The sequence below is a fragment of the Clinocottus analis genome, unplaced genomic scaffold (genome assembly GCF_023055335.1).
Source record: "Clinocottus analis isolate CAN_PGR_092001 unplaced genomic scaffold, fCliAna1.0.p SCAF_44, whole genome shotgun sequence".
In the NCBI taxonomy this organism is placed as follows: Eukaryota; Metazoa; Chordata; class Actinopteri; order Perciformes; family Cottidae; genus Clinocottus; species Clinocottus analis.
In genome coordinates, this window is record NW_027176198.1 from 562,354 (window position 1) to 586,665 (window position 24,312).

The 24,312-nt window shown below is 49.7% G+C and overlaps 1 protein-coding gene across 1 annotated transcript in view; it reads right to left on the reverse strand.

Annotated features, from left to right (window-relative positions):
- Positions 1–24,312, reverse strand: part of rnf213b (ring finger protein 213b) — a 31,317-nt gene that overhangs the window by 4,975 nt on the left and 2,030 nt on the right. The window contains exons 5-55 of the mRNA XM_068599309.1: positions 23,978–24,147; positions 23,619–23,887; positions 23,002–23,249; positions 22,701–22,907; positions 21,777–21,990; positions 21,186–21,241; positions 20,949–21,114; positions 20,729–20,878; positions 19,931–20,029; positions 19,712–19,840; positions 19,301–19,454; positions 19,031–19,198; positions 18,766–18,915; positions 17,895–18,499; positions 17,203–17,362; positions 16,521–16,738; positions 16,292–16,435; positions 15,436–15,588; positions 14,780–15,322; positions 13,867–14,653; positions 13,597–13,781; positions 13,358–13,510; positions 9,385–13,134; positions 9,156–9,292; positions 8,967–9,065; positions 8,751–8,863; positions 8,394–8,501; positions 8,273–8,319; positions 8,038–8,194; positions 7,660–7,795; positions 7,343–7,531; positions 7,061–7,194; positions 6,502–6,677; positions 6,219–6,425; positions 5,390–5,577; positions 5,181–5,301; positions 4,889–4,989; positions 4,599–4,775; positions 4,377–4,522; positions 4,186–4,285; positions 3,889–4,000; positions 3,553–3,757; positions 2,971–3,161; positions 2,752–2,874; positions 2,340–2,441; positions 1,879–2,121; positions 1,559–1,643; positions 1,443–1,477; positions 1,256–1,353; positions 1,019–1,169; positions 210–372 (exon numbers count right to left, since the gene is read on the reverse strand). Of these exons, the coding sequence (XP_068455410.1) occupies positions 210–372; positions 1,019–1,169; positions 1,256–1,353; positions 1,443–1,477; positions 1,559–1,643; positions 1,879–2,121; positions 2,340–2,441; positions 2,752–2,874; positions 2,971–3,161; positions 3,553–3,757; positions 3,889–4,000; positions 4,186–4,285; positions 4,377–4,522; positions 4,599–4,775; positions 4,889–4,989; positions 5,181–5,301; positions 5,390–5,577; positions 6,219–6,425; positions 6,502–6,677; positions 7,061–7,194; positions 7,343–7,531; positions 7,660–7,795; positions 8,038–8,194; positions 8,273–8,319; positions 8,394–8,501; positions 8,751–8,863; positions 8,967–9,065; positions 9,156–9,292; positions 9,385–13,134; positions 13,358–13,510; positions 13,597–13,781; positions 13,867–14,653; positions 14,780–15,322; positions 15,436–15,588; positions 16,292–16,435; positions 16,521–16,738; positions 17,203–17,362; positions 17,895–18,499; positions 18,766–18,915; positions 19,031–19,198; positions 19,301–19,454; positions 19,712–19,840; positions 19,931–20,029; positions 20,729–20,878; positions 20,949–21,114; positions 21,186–21,241; positions 21,777–21,990; positions 22,701–22,907; positions 23,002–23,249; positions 23,619–23,887; positions 23,978–24,147 (12,722 nt within the window). The remainder of the gene's footprint in view (positions 1–209; positions 373–1,018; positions 1,170–1,255; positions 1,354–1,442; positions 1,478–1,558; positions 1,644–1,878; positions 2,122–2,339; positions 2,442–2,751; positions 2,875–2,970; positions 3,162–3,552; positions 3,758–3,888; positions 4,001–4,185; positions 4,286–4,376; positions 4,523–4,598; positions 4,776–4,888; positions 4,990–5,180; positions 5,302–5,389; positions 5,578–6,218; positions 6,426–6,501; positions 6,678–7,060; positions 7,195–7,342; positions 7,532–7,659; positions 7,796–8,037; positions 8,195–8,272; positions 8,320–8,393; positions 8,502–8,750; positions 8,864–8,966; positions 9,066–9,155; positions 9,293–9,384; positions 13,135–13,357; positions 13,511–13,596; positions 13,782–13,866; positions 14,654–14,779; positions 15,323–15,435; positions 15,589–16,291; positions 16,436–16,520; positions 16,739–17,202; positions 17,363–17,894; positions 18,500–18,765; positions 18,916–19,030; positions 19,199–19,300; positions 19,455–19,711; positions 19,841–19,930; positions 20,030–20,728; positions 20,879–20,948; positions 21,115–21,185; positions 21,242–21,776; positions 21,991–22,700; positions 22,908–23,001; positions 23,250–23,618; positions 23,888–23,977; positions 24,148–24,312) is intronic.

Consider the following 24,312-nt stretch of genomic DNA (forward strand, 5'->3'; position numbering starts at 1 on the left):
TTTCATGAACATTCAGCAGAGTTACGCTTTTCACTCTCTCTCTCTCTCTCTCTCTCTCTCTCTCTCTCTCTCTCTCTCTCTCTCTCTCTCTCTCTCTCTCTCTCTCTCTCTCTCTCTCTCTCTCTCTCTCTCTCTCTCTCTCTCTCTCTCTCGCCGTGAACATTAACAGCAGGCCGCTAGTAAATCATGGTCGGGCGAGTGTGAATCACCTGGGGTTTCTGCACATGTACTGAGGATCAAGTGAACGGTGACCGCGGTGTTGTCCATGTTCTGGTCCAGCGCCTTGCCCAGCACGCGCAGGTCCGCCTCCAGGTGTCTCCACAGGAAGGCGAGGACGTCATGAGGCCTGGGGTGGATCATGTTACCAACTCCCTACAAGAATAACACACACCACAGGAGGATAAATGTACACAACGCCAGTGTTTCAGCTCGGCTTCTTGAGCTAAACACTAAGTGACATCAGGAAGTCTCAACATCTTCCACCCCAAAACTAAAAACACATCTTTTCCCGACTATACCTTGAATAAAGAAAGTAGCACTTGAATGGAACTTACCTGTAGAAGTCGGGTTATAAGCCGCTATAAGTCCCCACTAGCTCCCATCTGTAGCCAGCTAGCACTGCTGCTAGCTCCCTGCTGTAGCCAGCTAGCACTACTGCTAGCTTGCCACCCAACTTTGACAGTACTTATAGCACTTTGTAGTTTAACTTTCTTGAAGAAATTGTACTTTACGGATTCTTATTGTTCTGGGTTTGTTCTAATGGTTGAATACACTTCTTGTAAGTCGCTTTGGATAAAAGCGTCAGCTAAATGTAGTGGCGGCCCCATGGATTTCAGTGCCGTCTGATCTAAAATACTGACAGTAACACAACCAGCATTTCACTCACCACGTGCCCGTGACCCTCTGTGCGAAAGGCGTCATCAGTAAATCCACCAGCAAGTCCAAAGTTCTAGGTTCTAGGTTGTAGTTTCTAGCTTCTTCTTCTGGCTAAATGTAATGTAATGAGTGTAAGTCTCACCCTGTGGTCTCTCGCGGCGCCTTGGAGCATGGCGAGGTGCATGAGCAGCCGCAGGATGCAGGACTTGGCGTACGACATCTGCCTCTCTGGGGCTTCGGACCGCTGGTCCGCGTCTCCTAACACGTGTCCGGTCCGAGTTTGATCCCCGACACTTTATACGAACGAGGAGGAGGAACAAAAACTCAATATTTGAGTGAAAATGCTGCCCCAAAGCTGGATGACTGAAGAGATTCATACCTTCGCGCTTGTGTAAATCCTGATACCGGGTTGTGATTGTCCCCACCAACTTGGGCGCCACACTCATGACATATGGCTCTAACCATCGGTCTGCCGCACTGTGGGCCCAAACAGGAGCATTAAATGTTTTATATATTTATTTATTTTCCCCTGATAAAACCCTGTAAAGAAGGAAAGCAGCTCATACCTCGGTCACAACGAACGGGTGTCCGTTAGTGCAGTCTGTAAAGATGTAAAACACGTTATGTTATAACAATTCACAGAGAAGTTATGATAGAATTCTTTATAATGTAAAATACTTACAGAACACATTTGCCCTGTTTGCGTTATTCAACCACTGTTTGACTTCATTCATGTGGTCATCGGGCATGGTCGGCAGAAAGAAGTTCTGGGAGGGAAAAATGAGTTAATGCTCGACATTCATGGAGTAAGGTATTTTATAATCAATAAGAATGACCTTTGCACGGCCCTTCTGTGTGGACTCCTCTGGTTGTATAGAAGTCTATGCTTCATGTGTTAGAGCTGCATTCTCTCTCCTGACCACCAGGGGGCGACTCCTCTGGTTGTATAGAAGTCTATGCTTCATATATATATCTCTTCCTTTTGAGTGAGAGGCGTCCTACCGTGACATTCTGGGGCTGGGAGGCGATCTGATGGAGGGGAACCAGCAGAGGGTTTCCACTGAGGACCACGGAGTCCAGGTGGACCAGCAGCTCCAGGAGGATTTGTCTCGGAGCAGAGAGATGCGCGTCGACGCGGAGGCCCGAGTGCAGCCCTCCGATCCAATTGGACAGAAGCGCCGCGCAGAACTCCCTGAACTCCACCGGCTGGACGTTCTCCAGGAGCTTCTCCAGCTTCGCCAGCGCCTGTGAGATCATGGAGAGCCACTTCAGGGTTCATACACATTCTGACCGATAGATTTCCATGACTTTTAACCACATGACACAAATGAATGAGAGACAATAGTTTTAAAAGCATATTTATTATTTCAAACTCTGCGTAAATGAACGTCATGAACACATGAATATAACACATTTACAGGACTTTTCCAGGTTTTTCATGACCGTAAGAACCCTGCACTGACCTGCGGGGGGGGAAGCATGGCGGCGTTGGGGGATTTGTAGCGGCAGGTGACCTGTCTAAACAAAGCCAGCGCCAGCAGACTGATCCGAGACCGGCCCAGCTTCTACAAAGAAGACACAACAAGGGACGGAGTGAGGACAGAAAACCCTCAAGACGCCAATGGAGAGATCACAGACGGACAGGAAGACGTTCTTTGGCAGCTCATTTACAAAGGGAAGAACACACGTTCAGCATCTATAGGCAACTTTTAATAAAATGTAATAAAACAGTTTGTTTAGTGCTTATAAATGCTAAAACAAGAGGCCGTTCTGCCCTCTAGTGGCCGCTAGGAGGCATGAAAGCGTCACTCGTCTTTCCTCTGAAGCTCGCTGCTCATAGACTAAATGAACTGAACACTTTTCAGCCTCTCCGACCTGTATTTGAGTCTTGAAGGAGTCCGATCTGTCCTCCAGCAGAACGTGGCCCACGGCGTCCCTCATGGCTCTGTACGGCATACCGCAGCAGAGGAACTGGTCCATGTTGGTTGGAATCAGCCTCTGTGTGCAAAATATATTATATTTTAGTGATTCAGATCAAAGGTCCTCTTCAGCTCTCGCTCATGGATCTTATTTTAAGCCCAGAGCGGTGTTTACCTGCAGCCGGAGCAGCTCTGGAGGGAACGCCCACCTCCAGGGCGGGCTGTTCATCAGCGACAGGATGCAGTCCACGCCTGAGAGCCGGAGCAGGGCTCGCAGCAGGTAAACCCGGTGCCAGTCGTTAGCGCCGCCCTCACACGCTGCCTTCACCTGCTGCAGGAACTGCGCCTCCACGCCCGCAGGTCTGCCTGAATCGCATCAGGAAAACATGCAACGCTTTAATATCCCGTCTACAAAACACCTGGCGGCGTTTACAAATCCCGGCATAATGCATCAACATGTCACTTTTAGTATGAATAGACCCAACGGCTCCAATAGGGCCCAATGGGGCCCGTATGGACTCAATGGACCCAATGGTCCCAATGGTCCCAATGGACCCAATGGACCCAATGGTCCCAATGGCCCCAATGGACCCAATGGACTCAATGGACCCAATGGTCCCAATGGTCCCAATGGACCCAATGGTCCCAATGGACCCAATGGTCCCAATGGCCCCAATGGTCCCAATGGCTCCATTAAGGCTAACAGCCTACAAAAAGGTCGGTGTTCTAAAACATCGTCAAAACGAAAGCGTCCCACCTCGAGCCGCGGCCTCCTGCAGCAGCCGGGCGGCGGCGCTCAGACACACTCTGAGTCTGGCGACGTTGAGCAGGAACTCTGTCGGGTCCTCTTGGCGGTCCAGAGTCCGTCTGTTGGCGACGGCGCTCAGGAACGCCGACTCCTCTCGTCTCTGCCGCTCGCCGCTCTGATCCTCTTCTCTGGCGTCCGAGCACAACAGAGAATCCTGGGGACAAAACAACAAACTGCATCAACGGCGAGAGAAAGCATCCGAGTAAGAATAAAATACATGTTTTTTTTGCAGAGAATCCAGAAGATCCTCATCACTTTAGAGATGAAGGACGAGTGGACTTTTACCTGGAAGCAGTTGACAAACAGCAGGTAGAGTTCAGTCCGGTCTTCTCTGGTCAGAAGATTCTCCTCCAGGTTCCTCAGGTAGGTCTGAATGTGAGTCTTCACCTGATCGAAACTGATACACACCAACATTTACTTTACTGTTCTTCCAATACGTAGAAGAGATCATTAGAGGATCACAGAGAATACATATGAAAGTGTTTTGGTGAAAGAGTCGAGAGACTTTGACTGTGTTGAAGAACTAAAAAGTCCCCCATGAAGCAGGCGGATGTTTCTTCTCTGTCTGACTCCGGTCCTCACCTGTGCTGTAGCAGCAGTTTCGGCAACACGGATCTCACCACCGGACTGTTGTCCACACACTCCAGGAAGGGAGTGAGCTCTCTGGTCCGGTACACGTCTCCTGCATCGCACAACGACAACACCATCACCAATCGTGTTGTTATCGTCACCAATCGTGTCGTTATCATCGTGCACTTGCTTCCCCCACTCACCGTTCGCGGACACCAGAAGGGAGAAGAGCAGCTCCACCACTCCGTCTCCGGGCTTCTGTCCCTCGGAGAGACAGAACCTGGACACCAGCTCCAGGAAGAAGGAGTTGCAGCAGTCTCTGATGGCCACTTGCTGCCGGAGCGCCGCCCTGGACAACGGAGGAGGAAAAGTCACTTGTAAAAAGCTGAAGGGCCAAGCCTCAGCTACTTTTTGCCTCCACTCACATGGCGGCGGGACAGACGGCCGGCGTGAAGCCGGGCGGCAGGTCCGCCCTGCACTGAGGACAGTGCCTGTGCTGCTGGACGCAGCGCTGGAGACACGGCAGGCAAACGACGTGCCGGCAGGGAAGGACGGCCGGCTGCGACAGCTCCAACAGGCAAACCGGGCAGGAGAGGCCTGACCTTCACGGGGCAAAAGGTCATTCGTTATTGCACTGTGAGATAAGAACATGAGAGGTTCCAGTGATGTGTTATTGTTGTTATTGATACTGTATTGAAAGGAACCAGGTCCTGACCTCAGATCCTCGCTGATACACTCATCGTAGAAAGAATTGAGGATCCGGATCAGCTTCTGCAGCGTGTCCATACTCCTCACATCAGGCGAGTCCTGCATCAGCTGGTAGTGGAAGAGAGGAATCACGTATCTGAAAGCTAGTTTTGTTTCCTCCGTCTGAATGCAAACAACGACCAAAACCTTTCAACAGTGGCGTCGTTATCGTCCCCGAGACGAGACCTCAGCGCCATCGTGTCCTGGAGGGAAACCCCTCTCTGTCTCCAGATGAAAAACCCTAAAACATGTTTCCTTACGTTCAGGTGAAGGTCGCAGTGCTTCAGAGCCAGTTCCCCCAACCGCGAGTCGTTCTGATTCACTCTGACAACGACGTGCTGGATGAACGATGCAACCACCAGCATCCCGTCCCACAGCGACCTGTCGGGGTTGCCGGGGTTATGAATACACTCTTTAAAAGCACAAAACAACCTGTAGTTTACCGCGGCTGCACACAACGAGGACTCACCGGATGGAGTCCAGGCGCTGCAGGCAGCCGGGGCCGCACAGGGCTCTGTACTTGTGAGCGGACACTCGGTCCAGACACGGCTGCAGAGCCACCACCCGGCTCGCGAAGGACTCGCACGCCTGCAGCGACGTCACGCTCAGCAGCTTGGTGCGCTCAACGCAGACACCGAGAGCACCGACGTCCTCCACCTGACGGCACACACTGTGTTAGGGTTCAACTTACAGGAGGTCAAGGAGTATAGGCTAACGTTTAGCATGTTAGCTCAGGGTGAAGGAGTTGATGACACGCGAGGAAACGCAAAAGTGTTCATCTATGTCTGTGCAAAATAATGTCATCACTTCATCTTTATAGCATATTACAGGGTTCATTCACATTGTGACCAATGGATTTCCATGACTTTAACCAGATTTCCATGACTTTTCCATGACTTTAAAACTCAATTTCCATGACCAAACATTAAGTAAAATCTTTTTCAAGGACCTTCCAGGCCTGGAAACAGCCGTTTTTAAATCCCATGACGTTTCCAGGTTTTCCATGCCCCTATGAACTCTGTTGGTTTCAACAACTAAAGGAAGTCAAGGATGGATGCAAAATGTCATCACTTCATCTTTATAGCATATTAAACATTGAATTTAAATTGTCAAAATTGAAAAACAAATTATTGAATTATGGCCCAAAAGACGTGTCTGTGTGAGGTCACAGTGAAAATCTAATCTGTGCCACATTTGAAGCCGTTATTCCCGCCTGCATTCCTACGATATTGTGTTCAAGAGAATATTTACCGGACAGATGGACAACGGCCCAAAAAAAACATCCAAATGACTCTCACCATTTCTCGGGGCTCCGCCTCGTGTTCCTGCTGAGCGACGGCGGCGGCCAGCCGGGGCTGCAGCTGGAACAGGTGGAGGAGGGAGTCCAGCCTCGGGGCGAAGTGTTTGGCGGCGGCCGTTATCCACGCGGGCGAGAGCTCGGCGGCGGCAACGCCCACAGAGGTCTGGAGCTCGGCCACGCAGCCCAACACGGCCCTGGAGAACACCTGTTGGGAAAAAGTCCATTACCTTCTGCCCGCCGAGCAGTGCGCTTCACCTGAAGAGGCTGGAAGGCGCCCGTACCTTCAGCTCCTCAGCTGACCGGATCTGCAGAGACAGCAGCAGGAAGTCTCGCAGGTAGAGCGCTCCGTACTCCTGACGCTCCTCGTCGGAGAGCTTCTGGAAGCGGCCGCCCAGCCGGCTGCCGGAGAACGCGCTCACGAACCGGAGGATCCTCCCCAAGCCGTCCTCTGTTGTTGCTGAGGAACGAGTCACAAGAGCATTTAAAAACCACACAGAGTCCAGAAAGTACTTCATCTGCTCGTGACAGGGTCCAGACACATTCTCACCAATACATTTCATTGACTTTAAACCACTTTTCCATGACTTTAAACCAAATTGTCATGACTTTAAAACACTTTCCCATGACTTTAAACCACTTTTCCATGACTTTAAAACACTTTCCCATGACTTTAAACCACTTTTCCATGACTTTAAAACACTTTCCTATGACTTCTAACCACAATTCCATGACTTTCCCACTTTCCAGGCCTGGAAATAGCATTTTAAAATTCCATGACTTTTCCATGCCCGTAAAGAACCCTGCATGAGTTTATCGTGTGTGAAAAAGATGAAGGCCAACCTGGCATGAATTCTGATTCTTCCCACAAGCTTTCCAGATGTGTTTTGACGAGCCAGCTGAACGGAGCGGCACAACATTGCTCTTCACCGTCCAACAGGAAGTAGTGAGTCACGGGCACTTCCTGGTCCGAGTCACTAGACACGACGACAACCAAAGAACAAAATATGCCTTTCGATGAGTCGGAGAAAGAAGAATAACTAAAAGATGTGTGAAAGAAGGCGAGTAATGGAAGCTAAAAAGCTCAACATCTCTAACTGAGTCAGAACAAGTTGTCCGTGAAACCTTTGGTTTTGAAGAGGTGGTAGAACTAAAAGCTGCGGGTCGGCCAGGATGTCCAGCCACAGCGTCTTCAGGCCCCGGCTCAGCCTCTCGTTAGGCAGCAGGTCCAGATTCCCATACCGGTCCACGACTTCCAGCATGTTGGCCAGGACCGGAGTCACGGTGGACTGAAGCCGGCGCCACAGCGTGTGTCTGTCCGTTAAAGACACAACGCAGAGCCGCACTCATCAAATCATCGACTACGAACCCGCAGAGAATGCACAGGAAGTGGCCAAGTAGACATTCAAATCACTTCATCGTCATTTCATCGTTGACTTTACCTCAGAGTGCCGCCCTCCTGTAGAGCCTGCCGTTTCTTGGCTTCCATGCTCACCCAATCCTTCGGACAGTCCATATATTCCTCTCGCTGTGCTAAAGCCTCGGCCAGTCTGCTCAACAACACCTCCTGAAAGTGAGCTTTAATAAAGTATATAGTTGACACGGGTCAGAAACAGATGAGCGATGCAACAAGTGTGTACTCACTCCTACGGCAGCATCTGATGTACGGACAAAAATAATTACATCATAACTGACAAAGAAAGTGATTTGAATTGATCAACAAACCTTGTCACACACCTGCAGATACATTCTCCTAAATGTAGCATTAATGTGCAAACTAAAATCATTCTTAGATGAGATGTATATATATATATATTTACCTCCTATTGGCGCATGCCCAGCCTTCAGGAGAGTCAGGAGGATGTGCATCCGCTGCATGCTGCGCGACGCCACGCCTTCAGGGTCCCTCAGCAAGCCCACAGCTTTTTGGATACACGATCTCATTAAGGCCAGGCTGTGGAGGTGGGCTGTGTCTCCCTGTACGTACACACAGTTACCTTTAAGCTCACACATATGAAGGAATTCATTTACTTTTAAACTCACGCTTCTATCTACCTGAGAGTCTCTACTTGTCCTCGCAGTTTCTCCACCTTCATGATGTTCTATTATTAAAGAAAGAACAGTAAAACCACTTTCTCTTCCATTTGTAAAACCCAGATGATGTACAGTCACTTACCTGCAGGGTGGATGAGGTTGCTGATGAGAGTCCCACAGAAAACCAACAGGTTCATGCTCATGTCCTCTGAATCCCTCAGGTCGTCAATGTGCTCAGAGTGCCAGACTCCTTTGATGCGAAAGAAAACATTATTCCGTTAATCTTGTGATACGTCAAGAAGCAGACAGAAGAAGGGTCTACAACAACGTGCTTAAAGGATAAAATCCAGAATGTTGAACTGATTCAGTGGAAACAGAAATAGGCTAAAGTGGAAAAGTGAACCACCACATCATCTGGAGATCGAGACAGAAGATAATGGAAGTAGCGAGCAAAGCACAGAAGTGCTAACGCTAGTATATGATTTCACGTAGTACTCACCTCCTTGGAAACCGATGTACTGAGATTTACTCGGGATCCTAGAAACCTTCACAATGAAAATCACCCAACAGGTGTGATCCTCCGGTGACATCAAGTAGTTCATGGTGCAATATCTAGAGGCAGATGAAATCGTAAACACATCTGATCTGAAACACCCAAAAATATGCACAAAATCATATATTGCAATCTGTTCAGGATCTTGTCATTGAGCCCTACTTTGCTGACGCGATAAGCTCATCACTGCACTGGGATTCCTCCAGGTCCATCTGGATTATCAGGACGTGAAGAGAGGGACCGGCATCTTGAAGGAAGCCCCTGACACAGAAAGGAGAGGAAGAGAAAGATTTTAAAGACACAAATATGATTTAGAAGAAGCAATGTTGCTGTTATCCGAATGGTTCGTACCGTATCTTGTTGCAGAAGGAGACCTCGGTGTCAAACTGGTGGAGCGAGAGGAGGAGGATCCTCTCCGTTTGCAGTCCGAGAGCAGGAGCCACCACCCTGACATCTGATCTGGTTAGCAAGCTGGAGAAAGTAGTTATCTGGGAAAGACCACAACGTACTGCATCAACAGCGTGTCAACATTTTTAAACAAATGGCAAAAACTAAATTGGAGCAGCAGTTTGTAGCCTACCTCTAGAAACTTGTTGGACCCCTGATGCTTGTTCAGGCAATCTTCCAGGAAGTTTTGGAGGGAATGGTGATGCTGTTGTTGGAAGTACATCCTCTGAAGTTTATCCCTCTCTTGCTTTGCCAAATCGGAATACTTGAGCCTCAGAACAGCGTCAGGGGTGGCGCAGTTCAACAAGAGACATTTAGCTAAATCAAGGATCTCTTCTTCCTCGTTTTCCCCTGCCGCAATTTCCGTCTCCATCAATTCTTCGCTCTCGGACACCCCTTTGTTCTCGTCATCGCATTTGTCCATTGACTCGACTCCTTGTTCTTTTCCGGCGACCTCTGTGTCCATCGCATCGACCAACTGATCGTCCTCCTTATCAGCGACCTCTTCTCCTGCCAGCAAGTCATCTTTTTCATTCCGTTGATGTTGTCTCACTGCAGCGTCATCGACTTTTTGCGCTCTCCTTTCTAGAGCTTGCAAGAGAGCGCTGGCACAGGCGTCACCATGGTAGCCAACAAAAATGTCAGATTGCTTGAAATCTGATGAGGCCTCACCGGAGAATTCCTGCACCCATTCCTTCAGTTTGTGGAGAACCCTGTGCTGCCACGGCTCCAGGTCGGTGCTCCTGTCCACCCGGTGTTTTTCCAGCCTGTTGATGAGGGGCATGGGGAAGTGCTCATAGACTTTCTTCTGGTCCTCCACTACCACCAGTCTGAAGTTCTCATGGACACGACATTTGACTCTGTGGGAGCCGAGACCGAGATCAACGTACTGCTGCTTGCTGAGGTAAACGTAGTACTGGTTCAAGGCATCGTACAAGCTTTCGTAAAGATTTTGCATGTTGAGGAGGATGACAGTGCGGCCGGTCTCCATGCACATTTTCACCCGGTTAACATTGCGGCAGATTTGGGCATATTCCTGGTCCTTTGGGAATCCCGAGCCAAAGACTATTTCAGGCGGAGGATAGTCTCCTTTGGCAAAGATTTGCCGCTGAAGGAAATGTAGAGCTGCGTTGTTGGTGGTCAGCAAAAGAAGGTAACGGCTCACCTGGTCGGTGTCATGGTCAAGATTCTTTTTCACCATTTGCAAGGTGCTTGGTCTGGGAATCTCTGTTAAGTTTTGGAGAACCTCTTGGAAAAATGCGACAGGATCAAAACCCTCTGGTTGTCCACTGAAGTTACGCAAGATGGCCTCCACCAACTGTCCACCATCTGGCTCATGTTGTGTTGATTTGACAACGGCGAAGAGCATTTTGACGAGGCTGTAATAATCCCTGAGACCAAAGAACTGATTATTTGTGGTCTCCTTGCAGATGCCCAAGAAGGCCTTTGCCAAAGGTGGCAGCAGGTGTTTGATTTGCAGGAGAATTTGGTTGGAGGATGAACAAATTCCCTTGGCGGTTTCCACAAGTTCATTCTCACTTGGATCCCATCTCGACACAAAGATTCCTCTGTTCATCTTTGCTGGGTCGAGAGCCCAGTTGGAAATGCCAACAAAGCCGACTTTCATGTGTGGATCTGGCTTGTCGTTGTCAATGCAACCATCCTCCAAGAGCGGATGAAGGGTTTTCAGGGGCATCTGAGGAGAATCTTCTGCGAGTCCTATCTCATCAAGCACCACCACCGACACATACTCGTCCATATTCTTGTCCTTCTGGAAACGGGCACAGTTCTTGAAGGTCCCTATGATGCCCTCGGGACTTGAGTGCGGACTGCACTGGAAGGAAACCATGTGAACTTGCTTGAGTTTCTTGAAAAGTTCAACATGAGAGTTTTGGCCCTGCATGGCATCCGCCACCACTGTTTTGGCAAGCGACTTAGAGCTGCCTGGCTTGCCGACCAGGAAAAGTGGGATCCTGAGCTCAATGCAAACCACCATGAGAAACACATTCTCTTTAAGTGCAATGTTTTTGGCTATCGTCTCCCTTGTCTTTATGTTCTGAAGGAAGAAGTCCTGACAGGTTGAAATCTCTTCTTGCAATGCTGTCGAATGGCAGAGAGGGTCCGGAAAGTACCGACACACTACAGAGAGGTACCTTTCTTTATCTACCAGAGACGGGTAGTAGCAGACTCCAACTGAAAGAATCAAGCACTTCAGTGCTATATGAGCCTCACTGAGACCAGAGCAGTTGTTGAAAAGGACCTTGCCGTGCTGGTAAAACCAAACTAGCACTTTCATAGATCTCTCCACATCTCTGAGACTCACAAAACTGCACTCGTTTTTCCGACCCCGCATGTATTTCTGGGAGGCTGCCAGCACATTTGAAATGATGTCCTTGCAGATCACCGGCAAACGATGGTCGACCACTTGCTTATGGACAATCTGTCTGATGTAGGAAAGTTCAGTGGAATCACTCAACTGACCAAAGTCCCACACCAAAGAAGCCATGCTTGGAGGCAGCGGATGAACCCTGTACACCAGCTGTCGCAGAGGGACTTTGCCGAGGCGGTCTTCTGTTTCATTTGCCTTCACCCGGTATCCTAAACCTGCACGTTCTAAACGTGCCACCATTTCAAGGGAGTGTTTCCTGTAAGGATTGCAAGCGGCTATGATTTTCAAGCCACTGTCCGCCTTCAGAGGTTCCCCTTTCATCGATTGGTCACACAGGACTTCCTTGATGGCAAAAATGGCCTCTGTGGTGTTGCCTTCGTCAAAGAACAAGATGGTGTCCAGCTTGTGCAGTCTGCGGTTCTCTCTGGCAAGTATCTCCGCCTCCCTCACCTTTCTGTAAATCATCTCTGCCGTAGTTCCACCGTGTACCTTGACTAGTACCATGTTCTCTACTGGTTTTTTCTCCCTCTGCAGAGCACACAGGAAACGGACTAATCTGGTTTTCCCACAGCCCGTCTCTCCCATGATGACGACTGGGATTCCACACCGGAATCTCATGTGTATGGCCAACATCTTCATCACATTGTCAGCAGTGAGCTCATACGTCGGGTCTGGATCAAATGTTCTGTCCATTATTCCTTTCTTTGCACCGACAACGCAGGAAATTCTCTTGATTTTGTCCTGACGTGGCAACTGATCAAAGTCTTCAGTGAGAGAGATCCTTTGCCGTTCCAAATCCTCAAAAAGCTGTTGTGACATCACGTTTTCCATCAGGACATTGCCGCTTCGAGGGTCAACTGCATTGAGTATGTTTCGCCCCTGATTTATCACATTGAAGCCGAGGAAAGACATTGAGAATCGGTCTGCATTAAAGAAAATGTAGGGATGAGACTCGTTTTCCCAATGCTTACGAATTGTCAGACGGGCCAGGAGGTCATCCTCCAGGCCGTCGTCTATGTGCAGCGTGGGACTTTCATCAGTTGTATTCAGAGATGGCGAGGCAAAATCTCTTGCCATTAGAATCATGAACTTCACGATGAAGCCCTTGAAACCAGGCAGTTGATCTGCCAGAAAATCCGGATCGCAGAAAACTGAGTTCTCACAGTCTTTCAGTTGCACATTGAGGAACCAGGAGAAGTTCTTCAGCTCAGCCCAAGACGGATCTTTCATTCCGCAGTATCTCAGAAATTCATTGACACAATCGATGGGATCCCCCTCTATGGATCTTTCCCGGTAGTTAAAATGATCCAGATTCAGACCGCGGCTGTAGCGCTTTAAGTATTGATAAGGTCTTTGAACCCCCTCACTGCAGAACGCCTGTTCATCCATGAGTGGATCATGAGTGGACACCCGTCTACTGGCCAACAGCTCCTTCACCTCTTTTGGAGGTCTACACTGGATGGTAGGCAGAATGTCAAGAAGTCCAAGCTTCATCTGTTTGAGCAAATTATACAAGTAGATGAATTACTTCAATGGCTGCCTGGGGACATTTTTGTAATTTTGCTTTACATTCAAAAAATCCCAGAACCCCCTCATCTGAAGCTTCCAAAGCTACTTAAAACATAAACCTGACAAACTGTTTTAATAATTTAAACATTGTTTGTAAATTATAGGAAATTTAAGGCATTGCATTCAGATAAGACAAAGACACCGATACCTCTTTTGGCTGGTTTTGGGAGGATTTGTGTGTTCTCAGGACCTCAACGGCGATCAAATGAGCAAAATTTCTTCTCCACAGCACGCCATGGCTGTCGCTCAAACAGCCCAGAACCAACAGGTGGAACAGGAGCTCCTCCAGGCCTGAACGGACCTGACAGGAAACAACAGCGAAGGAGAAGACTCTCAAGTACAATCAATGACGACGGAACAAGCGATCAGCAGAGACTGCGTACTCACTGCAGCGGTGTCAATGTGCAGGAGAACAGGGTCCTGCTCTCTGAAGGGCTCCAGTTTCTCCGACAGACTCTTAATCAAAGAGTCTACGTCGACACTTGGCTCAATCAGTCTGATCCGGATATGATTTGCTCTGGGCGCTCGCTGCTGGAACTTCTCAAACAAGCGATCCACGTAGAGGGATTTCCCTATTGATGGACAAAAAGATGTCAAATATGCCATTCAAAACACACTTTTTACATATTATATAAGCTTTTTCGGGGTCATCCTTACCAACTGCGGGGCGAACAGAGGACACCGCCCAGACTGAGAGCCGATCTGGAGAAACCTGAGCGACGGGGCTTTCTGGGAATGTGTGTTGTGTGAAGTGGCGATGTAGATATTTCCGCGCGGTCTCCGCTGTCAGACTCACGCCGGCCTGGACTTTGTCATTGCTGAAGTAAGAGGGCACATATCTGTGCTGTTGCTCAACCGGACTGACGATGATCAGGCGATAATGCGGGTTGGCGCTTCTCTCAAGGCCCTCGAAGAGCTCCCCCAGGGCCACGCTGACGTCGTATCCCAGCGTTCCCGGATTGACGAGGGAATATATCTTCCGCCCCTTTTGTCCGGCCCCTTGGCCAAGCGCTCGGCGGAGGAAGATCTCCACCTCCTCCTCTGCGGTCTCCTCTCTGCAGACCAGAACCTCGTCAGCAGACGGCAGAGGCTGCTCGGCACTCTGCGTGTAGAAAGACAGGACGGTGGTAAAAACCTCTGCATCGGGACAGAGGACGAGATTGGGCTTCCCCTCCTGGAAGATCGGAGGAAGGTTCCTGATCACATGCCGATGGTTCATGTCAGAGAGGCGCGACAGGAAGTGGGCCAGCGACGAGATGTCCAAGCACTCACTGAGGTACTTCGGCATGTTGTCCTTGAATTTACACCAGAGTTCTTCAAGAGTGTCGTCATCGAGGAGCGGGCCCTCTGCGTCCTCTTCATCGCATGTCATGACACCGTCATCTTCCTCCTCTGAAGAAAACTCTATCAAATTTTGAGCCTCTTCAATGTCTTGTTCTTCAATGTATTCTCCTTCTTGTTCTTCTAGTTCTTCTTCAATTTCTTCTTGTTCTTGTTCTTCTTCTTCAATGTCTTCTTCTTCAATGTATTCTTCTTCTTCTTCTCCTGGTGAAGCTGGCCTTAAGTCCATATAAGGAACGGACTCCACTTGATCTTCATCGTCCGACTCCACATCTTCGTGTTCATCGTGGCCTTCGGTCAGACTGGCGGCGTCAGCGTAAGCTACTCTGATGTCACGTAGAGTGCACTGAGGCTTTATGGGGAAAAGCAACAGCCATAACTGTGGAGGAGGAACCGACGCCTGCGAGCGACACACTTTGTGTACGCAGTGGCACAAGTACACCATCTGCTCCGAGGTGTAGTGGTTCAGCAGGTTGAAGCTGGAGCGCATCTCGCCGATGAAGGAGCGCCATTCCCTCTGGCAGCTCTCCATGGAGTGAGCCAGTGTCTGCAGCTGCTCGGTGACCTCGCCGGCGTACGCCATCTCTCTGCCCTGCAGGGACGAGAAGGTGGCCGTGATGCACGGCTGCTGCTGCTGCTGCTGCTGCTGCTGCTGCTGCTGCTGCTGCTCCGGGCAGCACCGCACCTCGGCGTGCCAATCCCTGAAGAGCATGTTGCCGGACGTCTGCATCTCAAGGAGGATGGCGCCCAGTCGCTGGGCGCCTTCAAAAACCTAGAGAGCGCGTGCACAGGAGAGGAAGGGTTAATGACGTGCCTCCAGGACGATAAACGGGACCGCACACTGTGCAGAGAGTCACGTAAAGACTTCAATAAAACGCCGCTGACCTCCGTGAACCTGTTGACTTGCTCTCTGCCGTGCTCCCCTTTGGACGACATGAGCATGAGTTTGTTCTGCAGCTCCAGCAGGTCGTGCAGCCGGTAGCGCTTCTCCCCTGAGCCCCGCTTCACCGTGACCGCCACCATGTTCTGGAGACATCTCTGAGAGCATGAACACAGGCGGACGAAGTTATTCAGCCAGAACCGCCATCTGTGACTCAGCTGCTTGTTTGTCTTTACATTCTTTATTTATTATTATTAGTTTTTACCGCTAGGCCACGTTGAGAGCAGTCGTGTTTTTTTGAGCATTTTTTTTTTAGAGCAATATTTATTTTGAGAGCACAGTTTTCTATGAAAGCCCATTTCCGCACCAAAAAAAAAATCGCCTTTTTTTTTTCATTGACTTTTTTTTTTGTCGACTTTTTTTGTGTGCAGTCGACAAAAAAAAATCTTGATTTTTTTTTTTTTTTTCTTTTTTTGGTCCGAATTTTTTTTGGGTCCTTTTTTTTGTTGTTGTTGCGGAAAAAGTATAAAACCCTTTTCCTGAAACAACAACAACGAAAAAGGAAAAAAAAAAAATTTGGACCAAAAAAAAAAAATTAGGACAAAATTTATTTTTTTTTTGTGAGTTTTCTTTGAGAGTGCAGTTTTTTAAGAGCTTTTTTTTCCAAGAATTTTTTTTTGAGAGCGCATTTTTTTTTTCAACATTTTTTTTTGAGCATTTTTTTGAGAGCTTTTTTTTTAAAAGAGCAGTTTTTTTTTACGGCGCATTTTTTTAAGAGTGCAGTTTTTTTTCAAAGCAGTTTTGTTTGGAGAGCGCAGGTCTCTTAAATGTGCCGTTCCGATCCTTCAATGGAAGACTCACCTTCTCCGTGTTGTGGGCCGACCAGCCGATGTGGTAGACTCCACTGGCGTTGATGGAAGACGCCAGCGAGAGGGAGGACTGCTCCACCGAGCCGTGGGTCTCCTTCAGCGCCTTCAGCCAGCTCAGCAAGCGAGTCGACTCTCTCTGCAGGAACAGAAAGGCATCGGCATCACTCCGCCGCGGGGGAAACGGGCTTCACGGTACCGCAACACCGGAAAGAGGTCAGTACCAGCTTGTCCGGCAGCTTCTCGTCCCGGGTCTGGGCGTCCCACACCGGCTGAGCACACCTCATGAACTCCCTGAAGCCGGCGTCAGGCGGCAGGCCGTACAGCAGAGGGCCGTAGCCCATCGCCGCGTCGTGGAAACAGGCCACCTGGTCGATCTCCACGTCGTTCTCTCCGGCAGATATGGACGCTAAGTCCACGTACACCTTCACGTCGCTCATATCTGTCAAAGGGGGCACAGAGGTGAGCAAACTACACACAACATATATATATATTATTGAATTAATGTTTGTTGGAGCCAAAATATGGGTTTATTGTTTGAGGTTGAACGGGGACATGTCGTTCCTCCACTTGTTTTTTTTGTTAAATTAACACATTTTCTCTGAGATCCTGAGAAATTCGATGTATTTCGAGTTATAGGTGGCACTAAAACAACACAATACGATATCTAGCATGTGTTTTTAATGCTGATTAAGCTTCTAAACACTTTCTGTTGAAGCCAAAATATGTGTTTATTGTCTGAGGGAACATGAGAAGCACAATAGTTTCTGACCGTGGTCGCTTCAGCTTCTCGTGCGTTTTCAGCCAAGTTAAAGTGTTGTGGACACAGCGCACTGGACATTTGTTTGTGGCAAAAACTTTGCGTCCGAACATCTTCTCCTGAGACCTTCTTTTCGTTCCGCTCACCTTTCAGGTTCTCTCGGACCCAGCAGACCAGACTGTGGCTCTCCAGAAACTCCTCCAGGCAGAAGGTTTGCTGCTTGGTGACGGCGGAGAGTCGACCTTTGGCCCGAAGCAGGTCGTCGCTCAGGGACCTGAGGGGCCGCTCCTTAAAGGTGTCCTCTTCCTGTTGGACAAAACTCTGAGATTATACATTTACTTCAAAAGGAAATCAAGGGCTTCTGCTGGTAGTCTGCAGATGTGTGTGACACACGCGAGAGGTTGAAGGTGTTTAAAGCAGTGTTTCCCAAACTTATTCTACTCATGCGCCCTCCTGTGGCTCAAAGGTGAACTGCTGATGTGAATCTTGACCTTTTGAAAAACAAGCTATTGTTGTAAATGTCCTCCCCAAACTAAACAGGGTGCGTCTCTGCAGCCACGAGGGCTGTTTGAATAATGTTGGTGTTGAAATAAAAGAGCATAATGTGAGATGTTGTTCAGATGTGTGAATATCAGTCTATATGTTACTGGTTATGCGTAAATGAAGAAGTGAATTATAACGTTTTTATAGCGAAATCTGCCACAGTTTTGAAAGACTTTGGAAGAAGTTCTGCAAACGGATTCGGCGAATAAAATACAGTCAATAAATTCATGCTGAATCAAACGCATGGACGACCAGCGAGCTTTTCTTTTGCCTCGTGAGTCAACACAGGACTCACCAGCTGGGTGAGAGAGTCGATTTCTGCAAAGTTCCCGGAGAGCTTCATTTTCTCAGCGATCTTCAGCATGGCGCCGGCCGCGGCCGCCGCCTGGTGCAGCTGCCGGTACTCCTGGATCTGAGCCAGCCGGGGCTCCGGCCAGCTCTCCCCGGGTCGGGCCATCAGCATCAGCTCCCTCCTCATCAGCGTCCCGTCGCCGCCGTCGCCGGACTCCACCAAAACCTGGTCCAGCTGGCCGAAAGTGACGCTCGCGCTGGCGAAGCCCTCGGCGAGCCGGGTGAAGTCCGCCAGCAGCGGCTTCCAGAGGGTTTCGTAGACCAGCGCCAGCGTGACGGGCAGCGGGGACGAGCCGGTCCGACGCGCCGACGCCAGAGACGCGGCGCCCGACACCCAGCGGGACAGAACCAGGCTGCTGGGAAGCAGCCTGTGCATCTCGCAGGACATCTTCAGGACGTCCATGCTGGTTTTGTACCACAGGACCTGCGATGGGCCCGTCCTCACCAGCCGGCCCTCGGCATCGAAGGACTGAACCAGCACCAGCTTGTTCAGGCTCAGCGGCTTCAGGTCGGCACCGTGCTGCTTCTCCAGAGGAGACATCTCCGGGACTGAGGAAAGATGAAGGTTACTGAAGAAAACAAAAGCCCGTTCCCTCTCGTAGCCCTTTCAGCCCTCACTCTAACCCAGTGGTGCTCAAGTCGGGGCGCGACCCTCTAGTGGGGCGCGGAGGTATTACAGGTGTTACAAAAAGTTAGCAAAATTAGTTGGGTAGCTTCATACCGGCTCCATACTCCCTTTGCCTCCAGACGCCACGAAATCCAACGCACAGAATGTGAGCTGGCAAAGAGAGTCTCGTTCCTCCAGCTCCGCTCACCTGTGATGCTTTCCCTGACCTTCGCCATCATCTTCATCAGCGTCTCCATCTGCTCTCTCCGCTGCATGAAAGAGTTCAAATCCTTCTCTCTCTGCGCCAAAACGGTGTCGGCGTCGACGGGAACCGTCTCAGACGTTGTGTTCTTCTTGTCTGTGGACGACGCGTTCAATCACACCGTTTACTTCACCGCTTACGATGTGTGTGTGTGTGTGTGTGTGTGTGTATATATATGTACATATATGTATGTATATATTCATGCTCATACGCTGCTGGTGAAGTCTCTTGAACTCCTTCCTGTGCTTCAGGCAGGCCTGCAGGTGTCCCACGGTCACGTGTCCCTGCAGCAGAGACTCCAGCAGACTCTGCAGGGCGGACACACCGCGCTGGATCACCTCCCCGGCGGCGCCGTCCAGCCGGATCGTTGCCCAGTCGCCTGCAACGACAACGATGACCCCGTGACCTCTAAGAGCCGCTCACATCGGGGGGGAAATGAGCCGATGATGCAAGTAATGGATGAAACAATGAAAAGCAGTACTGTTAGACAGCAGCTGGTTCACGGCGGACTGAGGGTCGAGCAGCTGGGCGACGGAGTCGTCTCCGAATCGAGCCGCCGATTCAACCAAGATGGCCGACACCACGGCTTCAGGGGGGTCCTTCATCTTCCTCATCAGGTCGCCCTCCTGCCCTCTCTGAGCGGTAGAGTCTTCATCAGTGTAAAGCCACTAAACTTCTCTTTAAAGGACGTTTGTTCTCAGTCTCTGATCCAGAAATCTCACTTCAGCAGCTCTGACATCACCAAACTTTACTCTTTCATTGCTACAGATATCCTGAAGGTTCATGCAGATGTTTGTAGCATTCAGAGCCTCATTCATACACATTTTGGTATAAAAAAAATTTTTTTAATTCACATAATTTGCGTGTCGTTTTATATTATTCGACATTATACCTGGCAGATGGCCTTGATAGCAGACTGAAGCAGCTCGCTGAAACACGTCTGCACGACGTCGTGGCTTCTCTTTATCGCTGCAGAGGACGCCTGCAGGCAGCAGACCAGGACTCTGTCCTCATCGCTCGCCTGGAAGGAAACCAGTTCAGACTTTGAGACGTCACTCAAAACAAGAGGAACAATATCCATTTCCACACGGATCAACACGCGGTCGCTGACCTGAGAGATCCTCTTCTTCAGGTCTCGTTCCAGACTCGACCTCCAACGGGAGGAAACGTCCTCCAGAGAGCAGTCGGCCTTCAGCAGCGCGTCCCACATCTGAGCCCACAGTCATTACGTCATGAAGGTCGACATGCTGGAAGTTAAGCAATGTGCAGCCGGCTAGCGCTGCTGCTAGCTCCCCATTGTAGACAGCTAGTGCTGCTGCAAACTCCCCTCTAGCTCCCCGACAGCCACAGTCGGTGGCGGGACCAGCCCCGGCTCGACGCCTGACGCGGGCAGCGGGGACGCGGGCAGGAGCAGCAGTGCTAGCTGGCTACAGCGGGGAGCTAGCAGCAGTGCCAGCTGGCTACAGCGGGGAGCTAGCAGCAGTGCTAGCTGGCTACAGCGGGGAGCTAGCAGCAGTGCTAGCTGGCTACAGCGGGGAGCTAGCAGCAGTGCTAGCTGGCTACAGCGGGGAGCTAGCAGCAGTGCGAGCTGGCTACAGCGGGGAGCTAGCAGCAGTGCTAGCTGGCTACAGCGGGGAGCTAGCAGCAGTGCTAGCTGGCTACAGCGGGGAGCTAGCAGCACTGCTAGCTGGCTACAGCGGGGAGCTAGCAGCAGTGCTAGCTGGCTACAGCGGGGAGCTAGCAGCACTGCTAGCTGGCTACAGCGGGGAGCTAGCAGCAGTGCTAGCTGGCTACAGCGGGGAGCTAGCAGCAGTGCTAGCTGGCTACAGCGGGGAGCTAGCGAGTACAACCACTGAAGGTAGTAGCGGCTTGTAACTCGACTTTTACGGTATTTCTATTCTGTCTGTACCTCTATTTCCTTTGGGTAGCTGAGTGACTTTGAGGCCGTCATGAGGGGCTTCAGCAGCAGGCCGTCCCTCCACTCTCTGATCGCGTCCTGCGCTCGATTTAGCTCGTCCGAGAGTTTCTGCCTCGAGGTCTCAAAGTCGTCGTGCGAGCACTGAGAGGGAGGACCGCCGTGAGTCAAAGGTCACGAGGCCAAAGCAGCTCAGGATCAACCGACTCGTTACCTCTTTCCTCCGCTCGGCGGCCAGTATCTCCGCCAGCGTCCCCGCCAGCCGGTAGGCGAGGGCGGCGGCCTCGTAGCGCTGCACGAGTCGCACGGCGAGGCACGTGTACCTCAGCACGCCGAGGCTGCTCAGGAAAGCCGGCGCCACGCGTCCGCCCTCCATCATCCTGCAGACACCGAGCAAAACCCGTCACGGGGAGCCGAGCCGGCGCGGCGCCTCGAGGGGAACGAGTCTCACCTGTCCTGCTCCTGGTGCACCTGCTGCAGGACGCGGGTCAGAGTCGCCTCGGCGTGCTGCAGGCGGGAAAACACTGTTACATGTGAAGTCATATACAACGCACCATCCCCCCATATGAGGGCACCTTGTTCAAGTAGCCGTATGAACCCCAAATGAGGTTGAATACTTATTTCATATCATTTTTTTTCAGAATTAATTTGTGAAAAAAAATATATTTTCAACAAAAAAAAACACTTTTATGACGAAGTCCGTACCAACGACCCACATACTAATAAGACATCTTTTTAAAAGAAGATGACAATAAAACAAAGCTTAGCAGCGTTGTGAAGGACTTTTAGTCAAAAGACTGTGCCATTCAGTTTCAAAATGGAAAAATAAAAAATATAAAATTGGCAAAATATTGCTGGGACTTTATGTTTGCATAACCCTCCGAGATGTGTTTGTTAGTGACATCCACTTAAAAGAAGTGAAAGGACGATGCGGTTGCAGAGATAATTATGGAAACGTTCAAAGAAAGATGTTTGTTTCTCTCTGGTCCGACGGCGCCGTGAGGTTAAATGTTGTCACGTCGGTATGTTTTCCTTCCAGCACCTTTGCGTTCTCCTCTGCTCGGTTGTTGTCTCTGGACTCTCCGCATTCTCGCAGCCTGTAAAACAGACTCTGGATCAGGTGCTCTGCCGGGATCCCCGCCAGCTCGGAAAACTCCAGAAGATCCTGGAACGGCAGCAGAGAAGCCCAGCCGAGCAGGAGCAGAGGCTCGTCTCCAGCCGAGGGCAAACGAGTCCGGATCAAACGCAGCGCTGTCCTGCGGGCAGCGAAGGGAGGATGAGTGAGAAGATGCCTCTCTGGGAGTGGGAGCATTCAGAAACAGTCAACCGCCATCCAAACACTGAATTTTAACCATATTTCCATGAATTTTCACAAAATTTCTATAACTTTTCTCAAAATGTTCATGAATTTTCACACATTTTTCATAAATTTTAACCAAATTTCTATAAAATTTCTATAAATTTTCAAGAAATTTTCACAAAAATTTTCACAAATTTTTCATGAATTTTAACGAAATTTCTATAAATTTCCAAGAAATTTTCACAAAAAAAATTCACAAAATTTTCATAAATTTTAACCAAATTTCTAAAAATTTTCACAAAAATTTTCACAAATTTTTCATAAATTTGAACAAAATTTCTAGAAATTTTCACAAAAATTTTCACAAATTTTTCATAAATTTGAACAAAATTTCTAAAAAATTTTCACAAAAATTTTCACAAAATTTGCATGAATTTTCACGAGGTTTTCACGAATTTTCACAAAATCTCGTTAAACGCAGCGCTGTCCTGCGGGCAGCGAAGGGAGGATGAGTGAGAAGATGCCTCTCTGGGAGTGGGAGCATTCAGAAACAGTCAACCGCCATCCAAACACCACGATTTGGACCTGAATCCGTCTGGACGTGCAGCACGCTGGGCTTCAGCCGGACAGCGAGGGATCTGAAAGGTTCCTTCGAGACAGACTCACTTTCTCGTGTCGGGGCTGGACCGGATGTTCTCCCTGAAGATGCGGAAATCGACCCTTTCCAGTGCGGACCAGTCCTGCTCCTCCACGGCGGGACCGGCCCGGCCGGCGTCGGCTCCCGGCTGTCTGAGCCGGAGCAGCAGGGGAACGAGCAGGACGAGCTCCGGCACCTTCTGCCGGGCGCAGAGGTTCATCAGACCCACCGCGACGCTGAAGGAAGAAGGAACAGGAGTCAAGAGCATCGACGAGGAACCGACGAGGAACCGACGAGCAGCATCGGTCACGCCCGTCGCTTCAGACTCACTATTGTGGCTGCGGGAAGTGACCGCGCATCCAGTCCAGGTTGGTCTGGTCCATGGCGGCCTCAGAGGACACCAGGAGACACAGCTGAGTCCAGCCTTCACTCCCGAGGTGGACGTCACACTTTCTGGTGACCGTGAACAGCGACATGCCGCGAGCCAGAGCGCCGCTGCTGCTCCAGCCGCCGCGGAGCTTCTCCTCCGCCTCGCCTCTCAACATCTGAACCAAAGTCTCTGCAATCAGCTCTGATGCCTGAGAATAGAAATAACAACACGTGTTTACTGGTGGAATGTTGTGTTTACGACAGACAGGGTTCATACACATCTTCACCAATGTTGTTCACGACTTTTCACCAAATGTCAATGAATTTTCACGAAATTTCTCTAAATTTTCACAAAATTTTCACAAAATTTTCAAGAATTTTCATGACATTTTTATGAATTTTAACCAAATTTCTATGACTTTTAACCAAATTTCCATAAATTTTCACGAAATTTCCATGAATATCCATGAAATTTCTAGAATTTTCACGAAATTTTCATAAATTTCCATGACTTTTAACCAAATGTCCATGATCAAACGTGGTGAACTCTGCTTATCGAATGCGTCTGGTGCACCTACCATGACCATGGGAGGATGTGAGTCGTCTGGGAATCTCATCCTCGTGTGTGCAGAACCGAGACTCCGTGTAAAATGCATCAAGCTGTCACACAGTCTGTCGGTGCTCTGCTTGTCGGACGGAGACCAGTCCTGGAAGACTCTGTGCAGCAGAGCCCTCGCCGAGGCCAGCCAGGCGTCTGACACCGCAACACCTTTTGGTTTCTGCCAGCCCAACCTGTGCCAAAAGCTCGTGTCCTGGCGAGCGATGAAGCCTTCGTAAAGGTGCAACTCTAGAGGGAAACACGGCCGGGCTCATGTGAAAGATCAAGAGCTGCAGCTGAGTGACGACGTGCTGAAGCTAAAGGACTTTCATTTCTTACCTTTAACGTTGCGGTCGAATGGAATTTCAACTTGTCTCTCGATACTTCCTGAAATCCTTTTGTTTCGTTGGTTCACTTCGTACCAATAAATCCAGCAATCACCTCTCCTGAAGTCCTTTTCTTGAACGGAAAGACTTGCTTCTACCAGATACCCTCCTTCTTTTAGTCCACTAACATAAAATAATGAGAGAATGCAGCTTTAACACATGAAGCAGAGACTTCTATACAACCAGAGGAGTCGCCCCCTGGTGGCCAGGAGAGAGAATGCAGCTTTAACACATGAAGCATAGACTTCTATACAACCAGAGGAGTCGCCCCCTGGTGGCCAGGAGAGA